Here is a 25,382-nt window from a genome sequence, read left to right on the forward strand (position 1 = left end):
TGTAGCTGCGGGCCATTTGAATTGGGCCTGGCACCCTATGGCATATATATACGCCATGCGCACCGTGGGACATGTTACTCAGGGCGTATATATATGCCATGCGCAGTTTAAGGGTTAATAAAGGAATGCAATAAATGAAACGTTTTCCAAGTTCAGTGATGATACTTCTGGTTCAAATAGCATAGATGAACAGTGTTAGCAGCTTCCATGGTAGTGTTACTATGCCAGTGGCGGTGGTGCTGGTACAAGGACCACAAGTGAATTTGTGAGGGAGGACTGTGATAATTTTGTACCACGCAAACCACAATTTGATGATTATGATGTTGCACCCACTCTCCCATATACAGGTGAAAATATAAGTGAAATTGAATATTTTATGGGTTATTTTGATGAGTCATTCATGCAACATTTGGTTTTGGTTCTTTTCTAGCTTGCCGGGTTCAGATTCTTGGTGAATTAGAAGAAGTCCTATTTAGTTCCGTCCCAGGTTCGGACTTGGTTGGGCCTCGTCTTACACGGCATCTGTCTCTCTTTCCCCTGCGGCTTTGCGCTGGCTGCAGTCCTGCTTTCTGCCATTCTTGAAGGAGATCCAGGTCACTTGGTGGTAGCTCGAGCAGTTGTGCGGGAGCCTGAACTTTGCCATTCTGGTTTTCCGCTAGGCAGGGTTTGGCTTCAGAGGCTGTTTTGATACCTTAAGGGCAGCTCCTTTCCCCACTCTCACGATCGCTGGGTTCGATCCCGGGGTCCTTGCGTCGGTTACTACGTCTCTGGCTTCCTCTTCGTTTTTTTTCAGAGTTCAGTGCAATAGTGCCTTCCCTTGGCCTCACTCGATGTGTTCATGGATCAACCCGTCCTCTTAAAAAGAACGTCACTTTTGGCTCGTATGCTCACTACGGCCAAATTTGGACGTAATTTTTAATGAAATCGACTCACAAAAGTGACGTACTGTTCCGTTTTCTGTTTGAGTCGTCCGGCCCTCCTCGGACAGCTTTGAAGACGAACTTTCAATTTACGTTTTTCATAACGTTTTGAAACTTTATGAGAATTTCCTGCCCACCTAACCTATCAGAGGACCCTTAACTTACTGTTGTTGAAAAAAAAAATCCCAAATTTATTTTCAATTTTTTTTAATTTTCAAATTACGTCCATATTCGGCCATACTGGCAAACGGCCAAAAGCGACGTTCTTTTTGAGAGGACAGGTTGCATGGATGCCTCATCCCTTAGCTGGGGCTTTGTGACCAGTCCTCACAAGGGTGTTGGGCTCAATCCTTCCGTCAGGCTCTTATCACATTGCGGGAGTTTGCGTCTGTGTGGCAGGCGCTGCAGAGGATTTGAAACCCCCGGGGTTCTGTGATCCGGCTCCATAATTGCTTCGAATGGCTCTTCTGCTGAGTTATCAGGGTTTAGCTGTCTATGCTGTTCACATCCAGGAGTTTCCATCTGCCAGGCCATCTGGCAGATGGCCTGTCGCGCTTCCTTCCTCATTCCACGAAGTGGACGGTCGATGATGCCTCCTTCCTTTGGCTTTGCCGGATGTTCAGGCACCTGAAGGTGGACCTCTTTGCATTACCGTGGTCTCTGTGTCTCCTATTATAAGTAGTGTCGTTTCCCGACTGCAAGGCCGTCGCAGTGGATGCTTTTCGGCGGGATTGGTTGAGATGGGGATTCCTGTACCTTTATCTCCCAGTCCAACTGTTGCTCCGGGTGCAGCCCGTCCTCCAAACAAAGACCCAAAAGTGATAACATGCACCCACCAAACCCCCTGTTTATGAATGAAAAACGGTTTACACACAACTCGCAACTGATTTTGTTCGAACACTTCCGGAACAAGTGCTGCACTGACGAATTTTGTTCAAACCATAACGCTATAAATGCTTCATCCACGTATTACAAATACTAATAATAGCCAACAGAACCTTAACACCTAACCTAACCTCTATAAGCATAATATGCTAACCTATGCCTCTATAAGCACAATATGCTAACCTATGCCTCTATAAGCACAATATGCTAACCTATGCCTCTATAAGCACAATATGCTAATATATTATAATATTAATTTATATTTGTGAAAATTCTTGTTTTGAATGGATAACATTATTAAAATGTATGAATGCATCTGTGGGGTTGACTCCTGGATGTAATGGACTCGAGTCGAGGACAGGTTGCCAGGTGTTGGCTCAGCTCGAATCTTAGCAGGGAAGAGTGCTTCTCCTGGCCCCATGGTGGCCAGCCCAACCTTGGTTTTAGGCACTGCTTGCTCGGTGTCCGAATCAAAGAGTTTTCCGCGGCTCCGCCTCTTTCATCGTTACATCTGCCCGAAACGCTTTGCGTAATAGTGGCTTTAGGCATTGTATGTACTAGCTGTATCTATAAATCTATCAATTTTTGTATAACCTCTTGTATGTATGTACTTTACCTGAATAAACATTTATTTATTTATTTATTTATGTATTTATTTATTTATTTATTTATTTCAGCAGGTTGATCCAGTGAGGTAGCTCGCTGATTTTGCCCTGCTCTTCTGCGCTTCACATTTGGTCTTTTTGATGCGGATGTATCTCCATTTATGTGGTGATCAGGTGGCTACTATGATAGTGTCTCACCTGTGGTCTTCCTCTCAGTGACAGTCTGATGAAATATGCTCCTGGCGGTCTCTCTGCCATTTCCTTTCACTTCATAGGGTCTCGTTAGTGTCTGTTCCAGTTGTTTTGTCCTTTCTTTCTTAGCTTTTACAGGACCAGCACCTCATGCCAAGTACTGTCGCTTCTTATCATGTGGCATTGGCGGAGCAGATCCAGCTTGCATTCAGGGTTACTGTCACTTCTGCTCCGTTCCGTAAGCTCTCTCGTTTGTTTATTCACCTTCCAGCCTGCTCATATGTCTGAGCCTTCTTGGTCTTTGGCCGGGTGCTCTTGTTTCTCTCCACTCCTCTGTAGTGGCCCCCTTGCAGAGGATTTTGCTCCTTTGTTCCTGGGGGGGTCATTTTGCGAATTTACAGCCCTCTCCATCTTTTCTGCTGTAGAATGAGATGGCAGGCTTCTGGAGGAGTTCGTGGGTTGTTGATGCATGATTGGTTAGTATGCAGGTGCATCATATTTTGTGTCCGGCCATGGCTATACATCACTACCTGTGCGCAATTGGTTCAGCGACTGTGGATGAGCTCTGGGTGGATGCAGTTTCCCTGGTTCCCTGTTCCATGGCTCGTGTGTCTCATGTTATTCACAGAGTTATGAAGTCTAGCCAGCCTGCGGTCTACCCTCATGCCCATGATGTGAGGAAACATGCTGCTCTCACTGTGGTATTTGCAAATATGTCTTGGGCTGACATTCTGGCACGAGAGTTTGGGAAATCGAACAGGGTCCTGGCTGCCTGTTATCTTGCAATGTTCTGTCCCCTTTGTGGCCTTGTGTTGCTTTGGGATGTGTGTCACAACCTGTTGTCTCTTCTTTGTTTTGAGACATGCGGGGCTACCGCCTCTTGGATAACTTCTGTGGGTAGATAGCTTCAAGGAGGCAGCGGGACTCCCCACAGAAAACCAGCATTGAATGTAATAAAATGGCATTTTCTCTGGGAGCCCTGGAGACTCCCTGACACCCTTCCTCCCTCCAGGTTGGCGATTTTTCATAATTCTACGGACTGGCGGGTGGAGCTGCTGGCTCGCCTGAGCGGGCACGCTAGTTGAATGACTATTTGCTTGTTTATTGTTTCTTTTGGGGGAAGTTCTTTGGCTGTGTTCGGATGTAGGTTGCAATTTTTACCAGTTGGAGGTTTGTATTGTTGCGTCTATTTTTCTGGGGGTATACCTCGGTCGATGGCCGAAATGACATACTCTAAATGAAGAGTGCTCATGTGCCCATTGCTCCCTGCGCCGCTGAGGGGGGCCAGGTTCTGGCTCATGGTCCCAGGTAGGGAGAACTCCCGTAACTGATGTCCCCAAATTAATATAGCACATATCAGTCAGGATAGCTTCTGGTAGCCTCCAGGGCTCACCCAGAATATGGCATTTCATTACATTCAATGCTGATTGTAGGAAGCCCCTTCGGCTCCCTGGAGCTATTGGCCTGATATTATCTATATTAGTTTGGGGCTTCAGTCACTGGAGTTCTGCCTTACGGGGGAGGCAGAACCTGGCCCCCTCAGAGAGGCGCAGGGAGCAATGGCCAAAGGAAACCTCCCTGTATTTGGGAGTATTCCATGTCTGCTATTGACTGGATTTAGACACCCAGGAAGATTGGCATCCCAAAACAATCCCCACTTGGTAGGAAATTTCAAACTTAAGACCAAACAAAAAACAGAACTCCCCCAAAAGAAAACAAGGTAAAAACATACATCATCAAGCAGGCGATGAGTCACAATAACGTGGCTAACGTGACATGAGAATGGTCCAGGACGGACCGAAACGTCGTCGTCCCTTCAACTTCTAGTGTGTGGTCTGGTCAACATACATCATCAACTACCGCCGTGCCGCTTGTTCATTCTGCCCCCTCCTACCCCCCCCCCCCTTCCTATCCCAGAACCCAGTGCCGGCTACCAGCTCTCCAGTTCGTAGACTGATGCTGTGGCTGCTCTGTTTTGGTTAGGTTGAACTTGGGGGCGTTGGTTGCTTCGGCTTTGGTTCAGTCCGCCCCTGGATTCTTCCCCTGATGATGTCATTCTTCTGCTGCTGGCCCCAAACATTGATCGAGGGTTTCGTGGTCAGGGCATGGTTTAGTTGGGGATGAGACTTGGGTGGCTCCAGGGGCTGCCTAAATCGCTGTTGGGATGGAGGTCTTTGAGCATGATCCTCCTGCCGAGGCTTCTGGGGCTTACTGGAAGGCCCCCCCCCTTGTTGCCTTTCCCATGAACTCTGCCTTTCTTCTAGGGTGGAGGGCGGCTCTGCCCCAGGCTATATGTTCGGAGTTCCCGGGGCTTTGGGGAGTTCCCACTAGCAGTGCTTGGACTGTTTGCCCTTGCTTGGGCTTTTGGGCCTTCTGGGTGAGGGGTTTTCATCCACCACTGGATCCTACAACAATGAACGATCCTGTGCAACCTCCCAACCTACATCCCCAATTAGATGACATCAGCGAAGAGGAGGAAGTTAACTTTGAGGGTTATTTGACGCGAGTAGGGCATACAATTCACCGACCAACCATGTTCCTTGCTCAAGTATCCTTCCTTTCATCCCCTAGGAGGGGGAGTTACGTAGCGAATAGATTATGTCAATAATATACTTGCTCCTAACTTCAGTAGCTTAATGGGAGTAGCACAACTCTCATTAGCACTAATGACGAAACTCAAACTTTTTCCCTAATTAGTTAACATTCCTTCCAACCTGTAGAGGACAATTAGGTGTGGTCCAATCATAAAAGCAATTGAGAAGCGAGTAATTATCAATCTACTTTCTAGAGTTGTTTAGTACAGATGCTTGAGAGATACTGCACTATTCAACACCGACTCTCAGTGCACTCAACTCGCTATCACATCATTTCTCGTCAAGTTTTACCTGCAAACTTCTGTATACTACATTCGTCCAAATATATATATTATCTTAGTGTCTGTGTTTATTGTCACCATAATTTATGTAACAAGAAGAATGTTGCAAATTAAAGGCATTTTCTCAAATATCATTTATTTAAAAATATTGTTTTTCCTTATCAACAGATGCACGAACTTTAGAATTGATTTATGAGAGCCAAACAATGCAGTTTGCAGGTTCTACTCCAACTGATAATGACCTGTGTTGGGCCCCTGGTGATCCTGTTATTTCACGTTTTCACTTGGATAATAAGTGGTACCGTGCAACTGTTAATAAAGTAAGTTACTTAAATTTAATCTTTTAAAAATCAGTATTTCTGATTTTATTTATGGTTGCAATATTCATGTGCACTAGTTACTACCAGAGGCTGTGCATATGTAAAATTTGTGTTACAATGAAGGTCCATTTTAGTCCCATATATACACTCCAATGTTTACCTCAATTTACTTGAGGCCACTATCTACCCAATGGTCTCGACATAGGGAGGAAACCCAGCAGCTTGTCAAAAGTTTCTCCAGTTTTTCTGATGATTTCTGGGGGGAGCCCCTTCGGCTTCCTGGAGCTATTCGGGCAGATATCAATGTATTAGACCCTGGCATCAGTCAAAGTGAATGGATTTCTAGGCCTACCGGGGACCACGAACCAGAACCTGGCCCCCTCAGAGAGGTACGAAGAGCAATGGTCTATAGAAACCCCTGTGTGGTTCAGAGCATTCTATGTCTGCCATCGACCGGGTCAGACACCCAGAAAGGTAGGGGCCGCAAAATCAACCCTATCTGGTTAAAAAAAAATTACTACAGAAAGCCAAACTGTTGGACAGAACTCTCCAAACAAAAAAGTAGAGTTGCTTCCTTTATAAGTGTTTGTACCATAATATCATATGTATAAAAAAATGAATAAACATATATGTACTAACCCCCTAATGATGATTGTAGAGCATGAGTTGAACATTAGGTAGAACCCCTCCACTTGCTCCAGGAAAAGATTTCCTGAAGTTGTTCAACAGATGTTTTATAGGTGGAGGGGATGGTGGGTAAGCATTACTGCTTAGCCCCCAGTATTGCCTCTTGCGATGGTACAACCTGGAGCCCAGTGCAGCACACAGTGACACATCACATGACTTGCACTTATACTTGGTGTCCATCCTTTTACCAGACTTGAAGCTGACATGACACCTCAGAGTTTTTTCGATGCGAATTAGAGAATGGTTCAAGTTCCTGTTCAGACGTTCAGGTTTATCAACAATACGAGGTCTTTCCCTAGCAGCTGCACCACTAGTTGTTGTCTGAAGTTCGTCTTTTGAGTTGTATGATAAATGTTCATTTTGAGATGAAGAAGAGAAGAGAAGAGTGGCTGCCTCACACCTGATGGTCCAGTTGTTGCAACAGTGTTATCAGTAGCACTGCTGTCATCCTCATGTACATCACCAGCATGTATTATGTGGTCATTGTTGAGAGGCTAATCCTTATACTCAAACTTCACTAGTGACATTATGATTACTTTAGGAACTGGAGGAATGTGAGTTTCTTGGTATCTGTTGTGTAGTACTTGTATAACACAAAAGCATTATGGACAAACATTTGCAGAAACGTTATTTTCTTCACTCATTTCTGACATTTCCGTGTGAACATATAATATTGTATCATTTGGTCGAAGTGATCAACACTTTCATGTTGGTATTGTAGTCACATACTGCGTTTGGTTTGTTCACAGTGACCTGTTGCAATGAAGATGTTTCGTCACGTTTGCGTACTCTCTTCTCTCATCTTAGTCCCACGATTTGTGGGTGTTTGGGTCGTTTCTCTTGGCCTGTCGTGGCGTTGGGTGGCCCCTCCTCCTTCAGGAGGTTCGGGGCTGGCGGGGCAGGCCTCTTTCCCTGCGCTCTGTCGAGTCATATTGGAGTGTGTTTGCTTGGGTGTGGTTGAAACGACGGCGTCCCTCAGATAGGTTTCCCATTTGTTCCCAGTGCTGAAACGGGACTGTGCGGACCTGCGATTCATTCCGGACTTGTCCAGTCTGAACCTCTAGGTTCATTGCCCCTCCTTTCGGATGACTACACAAATCCAGGTTTGACTCCTGTTGGAGTCGGGCGCTTGGATGGTGTCCCTGAACCTCCAGTACGCTTATTGGCACATCCCAATTCATCTAGGGTTCAGAGACTGGCTCAGGTTTGTTGTGGGGCATCAGGGTTACCGCTTTCATTGTCTCCCATTCGGGTTTAACCTGGCACCTCGTGTGTTCACACTCCTTACACAGGTCGTAATGGCCCGTCTGCATCTCTTAGGTGTTCGGGTGTTGGTCTAAGTCGACGACTGGCTGGTTTGGGTTCCCAGCTCGCCAGGTTCGGGTTCTTGGTGAACTGCAGGAAGTCCCATCTGATTCCCTCCCAGGTTTGGACATGGCTGGGTCTCGTGTGGGACTCTCGGATTGTTTCCTTGTCTCTCCCTCCGGAGTCTCTCCTGCGGCTGTGGTCCCACTTGCGCCTGTTTCTGGGGGGCTCCTGGGTCACCTGGCAGTTGCGGGAGCCTGAACTTTGCGATGATGGTCTACCCAGTGGATCGGCTTTGGCTTTGTTGGCTGTTCTGGTTCCTTCGGGGACTACCCTTCCGCCTTTCTCGCGATCGCTGGGTTCGGACTCCAGGGGCTTTGCATCAGCTGCTGTGTTGCCGGCTTTCTCTTTGGATTTTTCAGGGTTCGGTGCCGTGGCGTCTACCCGAGCCCTTGCTCGATGTGTTCATGGACATGTCGTCTCTCGGCTGGGGCTTTGTGACCAGTCCGGCCAGGGACGGTGGGGTCCATCCTTCCGTCGAGCCCACAGAACAGTGCGAGAGTTTGCGGCGGTTTTGTTTGCTCTTCGGAGGCTTCGGGTTGCCCGCAGATCAACGATCCGGCTCCATTAGGACTGCTTCCCGGTGGTTCATTGTCTGAACCAAGGAGGGCTCGATGCGGACCTTGGCTCTTTGGCGCTGGTCGCTTCGGGTGACTCGTCTGCTGAGCTCTTGGGGTTTGGCTCTCCTGGCAGTTCATGTGTGGGATGTGGGGGGGGGGGGAAGAGTGTCCAACGTCTTAGCCGATGGCCTGTTTCATTTCGTTCCCCTCTCCACCGAATGGACAGTGGTCAATGCCAACTCCTTCAGTTACCTTTGCCAGACGTCAGTCACTCTAAGATGGACCTCTTCGCGTCGGCGTGGTCGCGGCGTCTTCCCCTGTATGTGGCACCCTTCCCTGACTGCAAGACCGTCGGAGTCTGAGACTGGTCGAGGTGGGGGTTCCTGTATCTCTTTTCCCCGCTTCAGCTGTTGCTCCAGGTCTTGACTTGCTTGGAGACTTACCAGGGAAGGATTGTCCTCTTGGCCTCGTGATGGTTGGCCCAGCCGTGGTTTCAGGCACTGCTTGCTCGGTGTCCGAACCTGGAGGTTTTCCCGATGGTTCGATGTTCTCTTCGAGTCTTCGCATATGGTATTTTTTTTACTCGAGTTTATCATCATCTCTATGGTGATCAGGTGGCTTCCTTGTTAGTGTCCCACCTGCGGGCTTCGTCTCGACGGCAGTATGAAGTTTCCTGGCGGTCCTTCTGTTTCTTCTTGCGTCTTCATCGTTGTACTTCGCTTTCTGTTAGGGTGATGTTTTCCTTTCTCTATTGGTTGTTCCAGGACCGTCACCTTATGCCTAACACTGTCGCCTCTTATCGTGCGGCGCTTGCGGAGCCACTTCAGCTTGCTTTTGGTATTGATGTTACTTCTGCACCATTTCGCAAGCTGTCTCATGGGTTGTTTCACCTCCGGCCTGCTCATGCACCGCCTGAGCCGTCCCGGTTTTTGGGCAGACTGCACTCTTTCTTCTCCTCGGTTTGTTGTGGCCCCTTCAGTTCAGGATTGTTTCTCCAAGGCTCTTTATCTGTTGGCATTGGCCTCTGGGGGTCGGGTTAGGAGCTTTATGCTCTCCATCAGTGCAGGGATTTCTGCTCCTTCGGTCTTCGTGATGGTTTTGTTCATCTGTTTGCAGTCATCTCCGTGGTGATGTTTGCAGTCATCTCCTTCTTTTCTGGCGAAGAATGAGACTGCAGCTTTCCAGAAGGGTCCCTGGGTTGTTGATGCTTGGTTGGTTAAGTAGGAGGTGCATCATGTTTTGTGTCCAGTTGCAGCTCTTCGCTGTTATTTGTGCGCCACGGCTTCTGTGTCCGGGGACGCGCTTTGGGTTGATCCAGTTTCCCTTCTTTTCTGTTTGCGGGTGAGGGTCTCCCAGGTCGTCCGCAAAGTTATTAACCATTTAACTGCGCCAACCGAGTATTCTCGGTCAGCGGGAAACTGCGCCAAATGAGAAAACTATTTTTGATTTTTCGGTACCAATTTTAAATATGTACGAGATTGGTTGTGTACGAAATGGACTCCTAGGACCTCCAGTGAGAGGCAGCCATCTTGGAAAAAAATCCCAGAATGCCTTAGGTGCTGTTGGCTGGGTTAGTACTGAATGAGCAACCATGGGTGGCACACGCGCCTCTGGCTCCCAAACACCTGCCTGATGTGGTATTGAAACATAGTGCTCTGTCGGTGAAATTCAAACCTTAGTGTTCAAAGAACATAAGGGTCATAATATTGGTGAAGATAGGTGCAATAAGGACCTAACACAAAGGTCAGATGCAAGTGATACAGCACCTATGAGGACGATACAACAAGCATATTCAGTTGTAGCTCTGAGCGTCACCCTTGCAATCCTATGCTATCTCCAATTTTTTAGATGATTCATAGATGAATCATTTTCTGCATTCAGTGATGATGCATCTGATACAAGTAGCATAGATGAAGTATTAACGGCTTCCATAGTGGTGTTTTCCATAGATATTTTCAAAAATACCTGAATCTCTTCCTGACTGAAGGACACTCTTTGAGGCTAGCTGAATATCTTTCTGTGTAGGACCATACAAAGCGATCTTTTCAAGATTACCTTACAAATTGATCTTTTCCTATAATCTTTTCAATACTACCATATTTTTTACAAGCTTGGCTCCATACAACCTACAAGTACTAAAGCCAAGAATGTACATGAGTGCGTTATTTGCAAGCACACAGAATGAAGAAACAGGAAGCGAAAATTTGTCTGTATCTGGTGCACTGAGAGTGAAGTCGCACTGTGTACCATGGACTACTTCGTTGATTATTACTCACTTCCGAAGTACTGAGTGTGTAATACAGTGTGTTACTTTATAAATAGTGTGTGAAACTGTACATTTTGTAATTTCATTGAATTTTTAACAGGTAATATTGCGACAATAAACATTTATTGTAGACACATTACTGACACAAGTATCACAGTTCCATGGAACATTATGAACGTTCTACTGTATACATATTGTAAAGGACACAAATATGCATCATATACAAAAAAAAAACAAATAAAACCGCATTGGAAATACATAAAACAAATAATTTAAAATATATTTGTGGCAACACCCGGTGCTTGAATGGCCTGCACGACCATGTCTGGGCGATTCGTGCACGGGCGACCAGGCCCTGATGATTTCACAGCGCACCTTGTCCACGTCCCCACAGCTAAAGTAAGTGGAATTTGGTATTTATTTTTACATAGACGTGTTTAGGGAAGGGAATTTATTATTTTACGAAGAAAAAAGAATTTTGGGAGGAACACTTTATTTCATGCGCACTGGGGGAATTTCTCAATAAACTCGGCACAGCATGGTGGTTAAGGCTAGCCAGCCTGTGGTTGATACCTGGTTGATACCTGGTTGATGGGGTTCTGGGAGTTCTTCTACTCCCCAAGCCCGGCCCGAGGCCAGGCTCGACTTGTGAGAGTTTGGTCCACCAGGCTGTTGCTTGCAGCGGCCCGCAGGCCCATGGTCTATCTGGTCTATCCCCGTACCCATGACGTTCATAAGTTCGTTGCTCTTGCTGCCGTCTTCGGCAACATGTCGTGGGCTAACATTCGGGCACGGGGCTTTTGCCAGTTGAACAGGGTCCTGGCTGCTTGTTAACTAGTGAACGTTCCTGGGCCTAGTCGGGCTTGTGTCGCTTTGGGTCGGTGGCTGCAGCCAGTTGTCTCGACTTCGAGTTGAGGAGTGAGCAGCAACCACCTCCCAGATAAGTCCCTGTTTTATCTCTGTGGGTAGCTAGCTCCAGGGAGCCGAAGGGGCTCCCCCAAGAAAACCAGCTTTGAACGTAATGAAACGCCATTTTCTGGGTGAGACTCGGAGGCTCCTCGGCATCCCTCCCTCTCTCCGGTCGGCATTTTTTTTTTTTTTCATGTATTTGACATCCAGCCTGAGAACTGACGGGTGGATAGCCGGCGTAGAGGGTCTGGGGCTACCCCTTCCCCTTCCTGTGGAGGGGGGGAGCTGCTCAGACAGCAGCGTGGCGACGTGTGACGTCATGCTCGTTTGCTCGTTTCTTTTAGGGGAGTTCTATCCACTTGTTTGGCTTTTGGTAGCAATATTTTCACCAGAATAGGGGTTTGTTTTGGGATGCTTACCTTTCTGGGTGCCTGACTTGGTTGATAATTACCTAAGTGTAATTACCTAAGTGTAGTTACAGGATGAGAGCTACGCTCGTGGTGTCCCGTCTTCCCAGCACTCTTTGTCGTCTAACGCTTTGAAACTACTGACGGTCTTGGCCTCCACCACCTCACCTAACTTGTTCCAACCGTCTACCACTCTGTTTGCGAAAGTGAATTTTCTTATATTTCTTCGGCATCTGTGTTTAGCTAGTTTATATCTATGACCTCTTGTTCTTAAAGTTCCAGGTCTCAGGAAATCTTCCCTATCGATTTTATCAATTCCTGTTACTATTTTGTATGTTGTGATCATATCACCTCTTTCTTCTGTCTTCTAGTTTTGGCATATTTAATGCCTCTAACCTCTCCTCGTAGCTCTTGCCCTTCAGTTCTGGGAGCCACTTAGTAGCATGTCTTTGCACCTTTTCCAGTGTGGTTGGCAGACATAGAATGCTTTCAACCACACAGGGCTTTATATGGACCATTGCTCCCCATGCCTCTCTGAGGGAGCCAAGTTCTGGCTCGTGGTCCCCGGTAGGCCCACAGAATTCATACACATGACTGATGCCAAAATCTGACATTAGCATATCAGTCTAGTAAGCTCCAGGGAGCCTCCGGGTCTCACCCAGAAAAATGGTGTTTCATGACACTCAACGCTATTTTTTTTCAAGACGGCTGCCATTCACTGGAGGACTTAGGCCTCCATCTCGTAATGAACCCACCGTGCGTGCATTTGAATCTTACGATATCCTACCATCGGTCACGTGTCACGTGGCACATCAACATACCCCGTGTTATGTCAGGTGGTGCAGTGCAGTGGGTTAACGTAGATTTTCATGCACCCTAATTTTAAATGTTTCTCTTGTTTTGTGTGAATCATTGTAGAGTTGTTTGGCATCTGTCAGTAAAGCTTTCCTGACTTTGTGGCTGCTATCCCAGTCTGATTGTGAATTGTAATTTGCTCTCTGTGCCTCGTTGAGGGGGGGGGGGGGGACTTGGTTTTGGCTCTGGTTCATGGTAGGGCAAACAAAACTCCTACGTCTCATGTGAACCATTTACATGGAGCAATCTTGGCAAGATAGCGTCAGTTAGCCACCAGGGCTCACACAGAAAGAAATATTTCATTACATTTAATGCTGAGTTTTAAATGTATTATAAATTTTGTCTCAATCTCCTTCATGAGTTATCTAAATCAATAGCAATTTAAATATTCACACTTTTCAAAATTTACTGAGAGTCTGTTTTGCTTCAGATAATGTAGTAGTTTTTATGTTTTTCTTCAAATTAAATTGGCATTTGCTGTATTCTGTAAACTTTTATTGAAGTATTGCTGAAGGTAGTTTATCATTTGTCAGCTTACAGAAGACGGGCATGTTGAGGTTCAGTTTGTCGACTATGGCAATGTAGAGACTGTTGAACTACGAGAGCTTCGCAGGAATATAATATTTCCCCACATTCCAATCCAGTGCTGCAAGAGTGTACTGCATAATATAGTTCCAGTAGGTGACCTAAATAATATTTCTCATTGTTAAATATTTGCTTTGTTTCATTGGTAATCTTTCTGGAAATAATGTGGAAAATCATCCACTGTTATCTGATGTATTATAATAAAACATATCAGTTTGTTTATTGTTATGTTAATATACTGTATACACACTACATATATAATTATGTAAACATTTTCATAAATGATTATGAAATTCTTGGGTATCTAAGCTATTCTGGTGGATAAGGTAATCTTATAATGTGATCAAGTGTTCAGAGTAGCTCTGCATGTTTTGCATGAAATTTAACCCTTGAATATATACTATTTTCTCCATATTTATAACATTTTACCAGGGTCTTTTAAAGTGTATTGATACAATGAGCTATCAATAAGGTTATTTGTATCGCAGAACATGTAGATCATAGGTACACAAATTTGTCACTAAGATACGCGCTATGTTATTTGCTGAAGAACAATAATGCATTATATTTTTGGTGTTTATTATACAGTATGCACTATATTCATGTATAACTATGTACATTTACATACACAGTTATGAAGCATTTAGCAGTTCAGGTAGGTGTGGTAATGAAATTCAAGGAAAGCATAGTACCACACTATCGACAGACTGTGCCAGCAGATGATGCAAAATGTGTCACGATATACTACACACATCACTAATTCTAGGCACAATACTATGTTTATTATCAGCATCCTAATAACGATGTGTACTGTATTTGCTGGTGTAAAAGTTGCACTTTTCTGAGGGAAGACCGCTACGGCTCCCTGGAGCTGATGTGTGTTGTATTAGTCTGGGGCATCAATCAGAGTTCAACCTACTGGGGAAACTAGAACCTGGCCCCCTCAGAGAGGCACAGGGAGCAATGGCCTATAGAAGCTCCCCATGTGGTTGTGGGCATTCCATGTCTGCCATCAACTGGGGTTGGCACCCAGAAAAGGGGGGCATAACAAAACAAACCCTACTTAGTAAGAATTTGCGACCGAAAACCGAACAGGAAGGCAGAACTTACCCTACAGCTTAAGGAAACAAACAAACGTCACACCTCACCACCTGTCCATGCAGCTCCTCCCTCCCCTCGAGAGGGGACGGGAAGAGACCCGGACCCCACGCGCTGGTTACCCAAGCCATCCAGCTCGTTGGCTGATGTTGTCCGGGGTAGACATTGACTCTTATTTCAGATTCTGGTGTAGTTGTGTGCCTTCGTGGTGTGTTTCTGGTGTGTGTGATGCAAGGTAGCCAGGTGTACTTTAAATAGTAATGGAGCTACATGCATTCAGGGTTCTCTTCCCTGGGCACCCTGTAAGTGCTACCCTTGGGTTCTATGGTTCCCTTCCATAGAACCTTTGGGAACCACTTCTGTAGGGGTGTTTGCCGCTCGGCTCTTACCCCACCCATGGGGCCAGCTGGGATTTTCGTGGCTTCTGTTTGGCCTTGGGTAGGAAGTGGTATTGTTTGCTGGTAAGGTACTGCATAGCTTGCCTACCTACATGGTGGTCAGTTTCTGTTCCTTCTGGAGATGTCCTTTTGCAGGGTTTTCTTTCATTTTCTGTTTTCTTGCCTGGAGGGGATCTGCTTGGATTGGCTCTTGGTCCACTTGTGTTGTTTGGGTGGCCCTTGTTGGAAATTTCCAACAATTATTCTCATCCCTAATACAATAGGATGTATTTCCTGTATTAGGCATCATAATCATTTAATAATATTCATTTACTAATCCTCAGTACAATGGGATGCATTTCCTGTACTAAGTGTTATAATTAAGTAATACTACTAACCCATAGTTTAGTGGTATAGAATTCATTGCATTAGGATGTGGAGTGTCATGTAATTTTCCTTAGAATCGTGGAAATGTTGTGTCAGTCAGCTAGCCAACGGGAATAATTTTCCACATATCTGTAGATCTAATAGAAGTACAACCATTTACTTTCCCTTATTAAGGATAATTATTTATTAATAGGTTTACTTTATTTAGTATACTACAGTTTATTGGAATTCCTTTACCCAGCTAGATAGCTGTTCCAGTAAATAATATTATAACCTAAAATCATTTCCACTTCCAAAGGATTCTTGTTTTATTTGTGCAGTCTACATTAACTGACCTGCACTGCGAGAATCAAATATTACCACATAATGTATTTAATTATGATATGAACAGTCATCATAAACACTTCTTTCCCTATTTAACTTTAATCAATCAAAAGCATTTATGCTCGGGTATTTGTTTTCTTGTGGCCACATTAAACATCTTAGATAGGACAGTATGTCATTAGGAGGCGAGCCCCCAATACCAAAATCGTGAGTTGCCTTTCACTCCACTATTCATATTACTTTACGTGAATATTAGTGGAGTCATACATTCTCCAACAGAATTTATATTTAAAGCGACTTTCAGCTGGAGTATCAACTCGAGTGAGGTGAAACTTCCTTGATGCTCACGTGCTTCTAGCTGAAGCCAGATAAAACACGATTCTAGGTGACGAGCATACGCATATGGATCGTTTACTTCTATACATCAAACATCTAAGCTGGTTTTATAGTTTTGTAGATAGATCTTAATGCTAATTTATCTCATCGATAACATTTTCTTGCTTTTCCAAATTTATATGTGTGTGAGTATTTTATTAATAATTAATATGTAGCAATATTTATACACATGCATTTACTATATTTATCATGTCTACAATTTCTTATACACATTATGTAGACTAACCTCATACAATACCCCCCAAAAATGTGCCATGGAAAGCAGTTCTAGAATGTATAGAATTTTACGGTTCATTGCATAAGAATATTCTTTATTCTTTATTCTTTTTACCCATTAGTATTAAGCTTAGTCATTAATGTTTTTCCTGCCCGAAACGCTTTGCGTAATAGTGGCTTTAGGCATTGTATGTACTAGCTCTATCTATTAATCCAACAAACTTTGTAAAATCTCTTTATGTATGTACCTTACCTAAATAAACATTTATTTATTTATTATATTATTTATTTAATAGAATAATAGATTTTATTGCATTTAATCATAGAGATCCATAAGCCACTGGTTCTCTCATTTAACATTGTATTCTGGTCCTTCGAGCTTTCTTAGAATTATGTATTATTTTGCATTCATAGAATTATAAATTTTATTTGCATATATACTAGAACCAGATTTTCCCACAGCCCTCCTAAGACCCCATAATTCAACATGTCGCAGGGGTTCAGCTTTAGCAGATTCCCTTGTTAATCTGGGCCGAGCCAATTTTGCAGTACCTTGTCTGGGCTTCCTGTAGCAGTCAGCCTGTGCACCCTGGAAATTCCCATTGGGGCTCATTAGACCTATAGATGTGTCTTCTGAGTTCCACCTCACCTCCTGTGAATTTGAAGGTTGCTGTGTGCCCTTGTCTCAGGGTGATAGTCACTGCTTTTGCCTCTTGTCATGCTGTCTGTGTGGTCAACCTGGAGCTTGACCTGGAGTCTTGCAGGTCGTGCTCTCTAATTGTTCTTCAATTTACCCATTCTGATGACATTGATATTCGGGTTCAGGCAACATCTGCGTTGCATGATCATTTTCGGTTGCTGCAAAGCGCTAGGTTGGTTGCCCACCCAGGTGCTCCGAGGCTGCCCCCTTTATGGTTATAGGAATCCGGACCTGGGGTCGTTAGTTGCTGTGACTTTGGTTCAGTTTGCGCTCCCCGGTACTTCTCATTGTTCATCCTGTTTCCCCTTCCCAGCTTCCGGCTCGCAAAAATTTTGTTTTGGGTTTCGGAGTCAGGGCAGGGTTTAGTTGGTAATGAGACATGGGCAGTTTCGGGGACTGCCCCATTTGGGTTGGGGACGGAGGCATTCGAGCCAGTTCCTCCTGCCAAGGCTTCTGGGTCACACCAGCAGGCCCCCTTCTTCACTGCCTTTCTCGTGAACTCTGCCTTTTCTTCGGGGGTAGAGGGTATGGAGGACTGCTCTGCCCCGAGTCCTGGTTTCGAGGATTCTAGGGCTGGGGAGGAGTTGACCTGGAAAGATTGGGCCCCTTTTGACCATGCTTGGGTGTTGGTACCCTCTTTGCGGGGGCTTGTCATTGCAGGGGAAGGGATTTTCTTAACACCCCCTTCCCTGTATGAATATGATTTGGGGTCGGCTCCTCCCCGGGTTCGGTTCCAGGTTCCCTTGGGCTCCTCGGCTCCTTCTTTCCAGAGGTTTTCTGCTTCTCGTATCTCACCTAAGGAGGTTCGGTAGGCACTTGCTGCTTACCCCCTGCGAGACCCGGATTCTGCCTCCATGATGGATCCATCCTCGTTTGAGTTCGGTTCTTCTGCCCCATATTGGGTGCGTTTGGAGGTTTCGGAGTCTCTGTTCGTTGAGGGTGTGTGGCATTAGTTCTGTTGGACCCGCACGCTGGATTGGCAAGAAACTTGTACCGTTTTGCAGTTTTACCTGGGGGTTTTAGTTTGAGCGCCTTAATCCATGCTTGTTTGCCCCTGTGCTTCCTCAGAATGTTGACTTTATGCAGCTGCACATGCAGGTTCCTTTCCTAATAGTGTCCTTTGTCGCTGAGAATTTGTGCGCTCGTGGGCATTTGGCTTCGGTCTTGCACTTATTTTCCCTTCTCGAGCTGTCTTTGGCCTGGATTGAGGAGGATGTAGAGGCGTTGCGTGCCAGGCTTTCGTCTTGTGCAGTGACCTCGGCGGCTCAGGCGTCAGCCGTGCTGTTGAAGCTCTTTGTGCCGATTCTCAAGGAGGCGGTGACTGTTCTTTGCTTCTCGTCACATGTGCTGTCAGGCTGCGCTCACTCTTTCTTTGGAATCTGCTTGGGCCCTGGCTCTTAGGTTTTCGTCACCATTTTGTTCGTTGCTGTTTGTGGCGACTTCAGTTTCTGTAAGGGCTTCGTCTAGTTGTCATCCTATGTCAGACTTTTTGGTTCTTTGGGGTGGCCATTCTCGGCCTTCTCGGAAAGGTTGTGCCAGGGCTTGGGCTTCGTTTGGTCAGAGCGGTGATAACTCTGTTCATCGGTTGGCTTTTCATAAGGGGCGTCGGCCCTTTCGTGATTTGCCTAGTTGACAAGGAGATGAAGGGAAGGCTCGCACTGCTTACTCACGCTTGGTTCCACAATTTGTGGGTGTTTCGGGTCATATCCACCGGCGTTTTGTGGCTTTGGGTGGCTTCTCCTCCTTCAGGGGGTTCGGGTCTCACCGGGCAGGGTTCTTCCCATGTTCCATTGCATCATCTCGGAGTGGGTGCGCTTGGGCATGGTCAAAATGACCCTGTTCCTCAGGTGGGTTTCCTGTCTGTTTCCAGTGCCAAAATGGGACTGTGCAGATCTGTTGTTCATTCTGGTCTTGTCCTGTCTGAACCCATAGATTCCTTGCCCCTCCTTTCAGATGACCACTCTGTCCTGGCTCGTTTGGAGACTTACCAGGGTCGAGTAGTCATGTTGGCCCCTTGGTGGCTGGCCCAGCCTTAGTTTCGGGCGTTGCTTGCTCAGTGTCCAAACCTGCAATGTTTTCCACAGCTCTGCCTCTTTCAGCAGTTTGGTCCAGTCAGGTACCTGGCTGGACCAGGTACCTGACCTGGTCCAGCCAGGTCAGGTACCTGGCTGGTACCTGACTGTTTTAACCTTTCTTAAACGTTTGAAAGACACAACTATTAAGGAAATGTGTGGTTTTTCTGTGGAGAGCCCCTTCGGCTCCCCGGAGCTGTACCGGGCTGATGTGTATATATATTAGACCATGCCAACAGTCACTCGATGGAGTTCTAAGCCTACCGGGGACCAGAGCCAGAACCTGGCCCCCTCAAGAGAGGCACGAGGAGCAATGGCCTAAAGACACCCCCGTGTAATTGGAAGCAGTCTTTGTCTGCCATCTACCAGGTCAGGCACCCAGAAAGGTAGGAATTCCAAAACAAACTATTGCTGATCTAATAAATTGCAAACCGAAAGCCGAACTAGCAACAGAACTCCCCAATCAAAACCAAGGAAACAAGTATGATGTCACCACAAACGCTGTCCATCCGTCTGCGCAACCCCCCTCCCCGAGAGGGGTACCGGGGTAGGGGGGGATCCCAGACCTCCACGCCGGCAACTCTCCTCAGTTCGAGAGGCTGTTGTGTTGGTGATGGTCGATCGCTCTGACCCCACTCTTTGCGCAGTGCTGTGTTGTTGCTCTGTTTTTGTAGTGTGTGAGCCAGATGTAACACAAGAAGCGTACTGGGGCTGCATGCACCTAGGGCCACCTTCCCTAGGTGCCCCTGTAAGCCTTTGCGGCCTCAGGGTTATCTTCCATGAGCTGTTCAGGAGCAGCTACCTCCGTGTGGTTCTGTTGTTGCTCAGTGATTGCCTGCCCTTGGGGGTTCAGCTGGGTTGGTTCTTACTCCTGTTTTCCCTTGGGTTAGGAGGTAGTTTCGTTGCTGGCTGGGGCGCGAGGTACTGTGCAGCTGTCTGATGTACGCATTGCGACAGGTTCTGTTCTCCTGGAGACATGCTTTTGCAGGGTTTTTCTTTTGTTTTTGTTTTGCCTGGTGGGGGTCTGCCAGGTGTGGCAGTAGGACTACAGGTAGGTTTTTGGTGGCCCTCCACTAGGTCCCCATGCTTGCACACCTTGCAGGGGTTCACCTTTTAGATTGTTTGCTTATTAGCTCTGGGATAACTGGTTAGCAGTACCTCGCCTGGGCTTACCTTAGCAGTCAGCCTAAGGGCCCTGGTCCAATGTAGGAGACCTCGGAGTCCCACCTCGCCTTGTGCAAGTTTGAAGGTTGCTCTGTCCCCCTGTTTTGGGGTGACACTCACCGTCTGCATATGCCTTGCTGCTTGTTGAGGTCAGTGACACCTATGACCCGAAGTCCTGCAAGTGGTGTTCTTTGCTTGTACTGTCTCCACTCGATCATCCGGACTATATGGGAAGGACCCTTAGCCGGATTATCACAAGTTCCGAATAATGGTACTTTTTCACCTACGAGTCCAAAACTAACCATTTCCAACTATTTTTGTACTACAAACAACATTATTTGAATTGCCTTGCCACATATAATTATTAAATATTCAACTAGAAACCTCAACTTACCTTATTGTTGTTTGTCTTCTTGATTGATGCCACACATCTTGAAGTTAAAAATTCTTGACAATTTACGTAACCTATACTAACACAATACTAAAATTAACACTTAAAATTACTGTACAGTTCATTAGGCAAAGTTAGTTTTCACTGTCAGCTGCAGAATCCTCACTGGTTGAAGGCATTTGGCTTGCCTGTGACGCCTCACTTGTTGAAGGCACTGGGCTTGCCTGTGATGCCTCACATGTTGAAGGCGCTTGGGTTACGTGTGCCACCTCACTTGTTGAAGGCGCTTGGTTTGATTTTCGTACCATATAAGAATCGAGTGTAGCTTGCCTTCTGTATTCACTGGCCAGTTGTATGATCAGCTCTTTTGTTCGCCTCAGGCACTGATACATGTTTCCAACTTCTGGATGAGCACAATTGGATGAAAAATTTATTAATCTGTCAACATAGGTCATGAGTACACTGTATTTTGTGGTCATTGGTGTTGGTTCTTTACTGCCTTCTTCATCCTCCTCTTCTTCGTCGACCTCACCAGTAATAGACTGGAGAATCTCGTCTTCACTCATCACACCATATCCTGGGTCCTTGGCATCTTTTTCAAGCCAATCAACCACATCCTGTCTTTCCAAGTTTTCGCCGGCATTTCTAAACATTCCATGGACTTCATCTGTAAATCCTTCAAAGTCCATTTCTGCATCCTCCTCATTTCTGACCGTAGACGTGAGGCATTTTTTTCCAGGAATTTTTCAAATTCAAATTTTTCAAAAGATTCCTTTAATTCACTCCACACCTTGGCCCAGTTATAGATGGCTTCCTTGATTGTATAGTTCTTCAAATTCTCAAGTTTTTCTTTAGTCCTGTTATCCACACCGAGTTCAATATCTTCCGGAAGAGGCAAAACCACCAAAACTTCGTTTAGCATCTTTTTGGTGTACAACCTCTGTGGCACAGAGGTTGTACACCAAAAACCTCTGATCTGTACTGCCTGATCTATGCATAGGCTGGATAAGAGAGGTTGTGTTAGGAGGAAGTGCCATACACGTTATTTTGCCATCATGTGAGGTTAACCTGGCAATTTTGGGGTGGGCAGGCACATTATCAAACAGCAGCAAAGCCCGAACTTCGCTTGGCCTTACTTTGAGTTTCTTAACTTGACAGGCATGAACTTCCCTGCAGAACACGTTGAACCACTTTACGTCATGAAACCAGGAAAGAAAGATCTCTTGTGTAAACCATGCATTTTGTGAGTTATAATATTTGACTAGCAGTCTGTCCATGCAATGTTGCAAGGCTCTTGGTTTCTTTGATTTGCCAACAATTGCACACGTGATTCTGTCTGTGCCGTCGGCATTCGCACACATCATGGCCAAGAGCCTGTCCTTGTTGACCTTACAGCCTGGCACACAACCCTCACTCCTCATTGCTAGAGTTTTTTCTGGTAAACTTCTCCAATACAACCCAGTTTCATCAGCATTTTAAATTTGATAAGAATATAAATTATTTTCCAAAATGTATGCTCTTAATTTCTCTTTAAATGGTTCTACACTGCTTTCATCTGCACTCAATTTTTCACCGACAATTTTCCTCTTCACAATATTGTGCCTACCCTTGAACCTTGCAACCCACCCTTCACTCGCTTCGAAATCCTTTATTCCAAGGCTTGCAGCAAACCTGCTTGCAGCATTTTGTATTTCTGGGCCGCGAATTGTCACGCCAGCTGTGCGGTGCTGAGCAAGCCACTTGTACACAGTCTCATCCAACTGCACATGCGTCGAAGTTTTCATAGTCATTCTACCACACCCTCTGCTAGTGCGTGCACCTTCACTTTCACAGGGTGAAATGAATTTCATAATTTTCTCTTTTTGTTTCCTTTTATCAGAAACAGTACTAGTGCCTATATTAAATTCCTTGGCAACAATTGAGGTCGACCGGCCTTTTTCACAAAGTTGTATAACACGTAGCTTGTCCTTAAGTGTTAGGACAACCTTCTTCCTCTTAACACCTCCAGAACGATTCATGTTGCTACCAGACATAGTCTTGTCCAAAAATGTTCAAAGTTACCATGAAAATAAAAAAGTTATTTAAAAAAAATATTTCGCTAATGGCGTGGCACTGGGGAATAACACGAGGGTAGAGAACACATGGGTTGACCAGGCATGGACGGGTCCAGTCGGGGTAAGGAGGCACATTACGAAGGCCGCCAGCAGGAAAAAAAATATATGTTTTTGAAGGAAACTTCAGCCTGTGCAAATTGTTTTTAGGAAACTTGTATGATATTTTTTATTACATAATTACTAGTATTTCTTTTGAATTTGGCTATGATGAATTGTTCTAAAATCGATGGTAATTCTTGTACTGTAGTGTAGAGGCAGCTCCCCATCCCCCCCCTTATCCCCCCCAGGTGGTCCCTCCCAACACTCCCCTCTCTCCCAACACCCCCCACCCACCCCACCCCCCTCTTACACCATGCGCCTCGAGCCACAGGCAGATGGGATTAATACGGTACTGCCCGCCTCATGGTTTTCATATCCGGACAATTCCATAATTATCCGGCTGACTGTCCGGATAGTGTAACATCGGCAGCAAATTAACCGGCTCCAATTTTTTATCCGGCAAAACCAGCTTTTATCCGGCTCCCGTGGCCATTTTAGCCGGATATTGAGAACTTTATCCGGTCACGATTTTGGCAGTATAAGGGCGTTTTCCGGATGTTCGAATCCCGGATAATTGCGTGGTTACAGTACTCCATTCACCCAGTCCACTGACACTGATATTTGGGTGCAAACAGCTTTAGCATTGCATGCAAGGTTTAAGTTGCAGCAACGTGCGAGGTTGATTGCCTTTCCGGATGCCCTGCAGGTGCCCCGTTGACAGCACTGAGATGGTGCGCCACCACGAGGGGTGCCGCCCTGGTGGCCTGTCGCAGTAACACAAAACATCACATCCAGAAATACAACTTTCACATCCTGTATAGCAATACTGTATTGCAGTATACTATTGCAATATTGTATTTCATGCACAGAATCATACATTTTCCCTACAAAAAGTCTTAAAATAAATGTCAGATAAAACATACTAATTGCTTTTCCACAAAATATCCTTGTAAAATAGAGGTGTGCCTTCTGTGAGAGTGCGTCTTTTATGCGGTCAAATACGATACTTCCTATTCCTGAAGCAATTAGCCGAGATACTGTTAGAGTTATCATGGTCTCTATTTACAAAATAAAGTTGCACTTCCTTCATTATTTATCCTTTTTCCAACAGGTCTCTGAGGATGGTCAGTGGGACATAAAGCTATTAGATTTTCTTCATAAGACTTTAGTAGATAAAGAATGCCGTGTGACTGTTATGGAAGAAGCAAGTTTAGGCGAAACACTAAAGGTAGGCCTAAATTATTTAGCTTTATTTCTGAGCTGTCCCACTTTGTTGCCCCCCTTCCCCCCTGAAAAGGAATTCTGCTGTCTGGAGAAGCATATCATATAGTGAGGCAGGGTAATATTTCATGTTCATATAGGTGCTAGGTGCCAAGGGAATTTTTCATATATCCTTGAAGGGTTATGATTCAGCTAATGTGACAGTAGAAAGCAAATAATTCATGTGTCATATGTTGGGCCCCACAGGGGTCCATTTTGGGGCCAACTTTTTTTGTCATATAGTACATTCTCATCAGTGACATAGATCAGAATATTACAAACCACATCATCAAATTTGCAGATGATACTAAGATCTATGGTTAAGTGGCAAGTGAAGGTGATATTTAGACCAAACAAAGAGATCTACATGAACTCCACAAATGACAGGCAAATGCTGTCTAACCACCGTGCTGCGCTGAGTTTATTGTGAAATTCCCCCGGTGCGCATGAAATAAAGTGTTCCCAAAAAATTCTTTTCTGGGGGGGAGCCCCATAAGCTCCCCGGAGCTTTACCAGGCTGATATGCTAATGTCAGACTTTGGCATCAGTCATGTGTGTGGAGTTCTAGGGCCTACCGGGGACCACGGCTAGAACCTGGCCCCCTCAGAGAGGCAAGGGGAGCAATGGCCTATAGAAACCCCCATGTGGTTGGAAGCATTCTATGTCTGCCATCGACCGGGTCAAGCATCCAGAAAGGTAAGCATTCCAAAACAAACCCCTATTCTGGTTAAAATTGCTACCAAAAGCCAAGCTAGTGGATAGAACTCCCCAACAGAAAACAAGCAAACTATTATGATGTCACACGTTACCGCCCCACTGTCTGCGCAGCTCCCCCCCTCCCCAGGAGGGGGAAGGGGGAGCGCCAGACCTTCCACGCCGGTTGTCCACCCATCAGTTCTTCGGCTGATGCTATGGGCACTGGTTGTGTGCTCCGGCTCCAGTGGTTGTTTCAGCACAGTACCTAGAGTGTAGTGTCTGTCTTCTAGGTGGTACGTGAGCCGGGATTGTGTCTCCAGTACTCGGGCTGCATGCACCTAGGGTTCCCTTCCTTAGGTGCCCTGTAAGTACTGCCCTTGGGGCTTGGGGCCACCTTCCACAAGTTCCTTGGGTCCTGCCCCTGCTAGGCCGTTTACTGCTTGGTTTTCGGCCGCTCTTTGTGTGCTCAGGTGTTCTGTCTCCCTTGTTCACCTTAGGGTAAGGGGCAGTTTTGCACTGGTGGGGCACAGGGTACTGTACAGCTTGTTTCCACCAATCATGGCGGCTGGCTTTGTTCCGCTTGGGTACGCTGTCCTCTTGCAGGGCTTTCTTTTTCTTTTTCTTTTTTCTACCTGGTGGGGGGTCTGCCTTCGTTCTTCCCCCTTGTGTCCCTTGTGTTCTGAGTATTTTTCTGGTGGTACCCCCTGCTAGGTCCCC

The 25,382-nt window shown here is 45.8% G+C and overlaps 1 protein-coding gene across 2 annotated transcripts in view; it reads left to right on the plus strand.

Moving 5' to 3' along the window:
* The window catches only part of LOC123755724 (RING finger protein 17), a 928,112-nt gene that overhangs the window by 811,530 nt on the left and 91,200 nt on the right, over positions 1-25,382 (plus strand). For both annotated transcript variants that reach the window (XM_045738465.2, XM_069300037.1), the window contains 3 exons: positions 5,646-5,797; positions 13,380-13,523; positions 23,821-23,937. In XM_045738465.2, coding sequence (XP_045594421.2) covers positions 5,646-5,797; positions 13,380-13,523; positions 23,821-23,937 — 413 coding nt within the window. The remainder of the gene's footprint in view (positions 1-5,645; positions 5,798-13,379; positions 13,524-23,820; positions 23,938-25,382) is intronic.

Source organism: Procambarus clarkii, chromosome 43 (assembly GCF_040958095.1).
Source record: "Procambarus clarkii isolate CNS0578487 chromosome 43, FALCON_Pclarkii_2.0, whole genome shotgun sequence".
In the NCBI taxonomy this organism is placed as follows: Eukaryota; Metazoa; Arthropoda; class Malacostraca; order Decapoda; family Cambaridae; genus Procambarus; species Procambarus clarkii.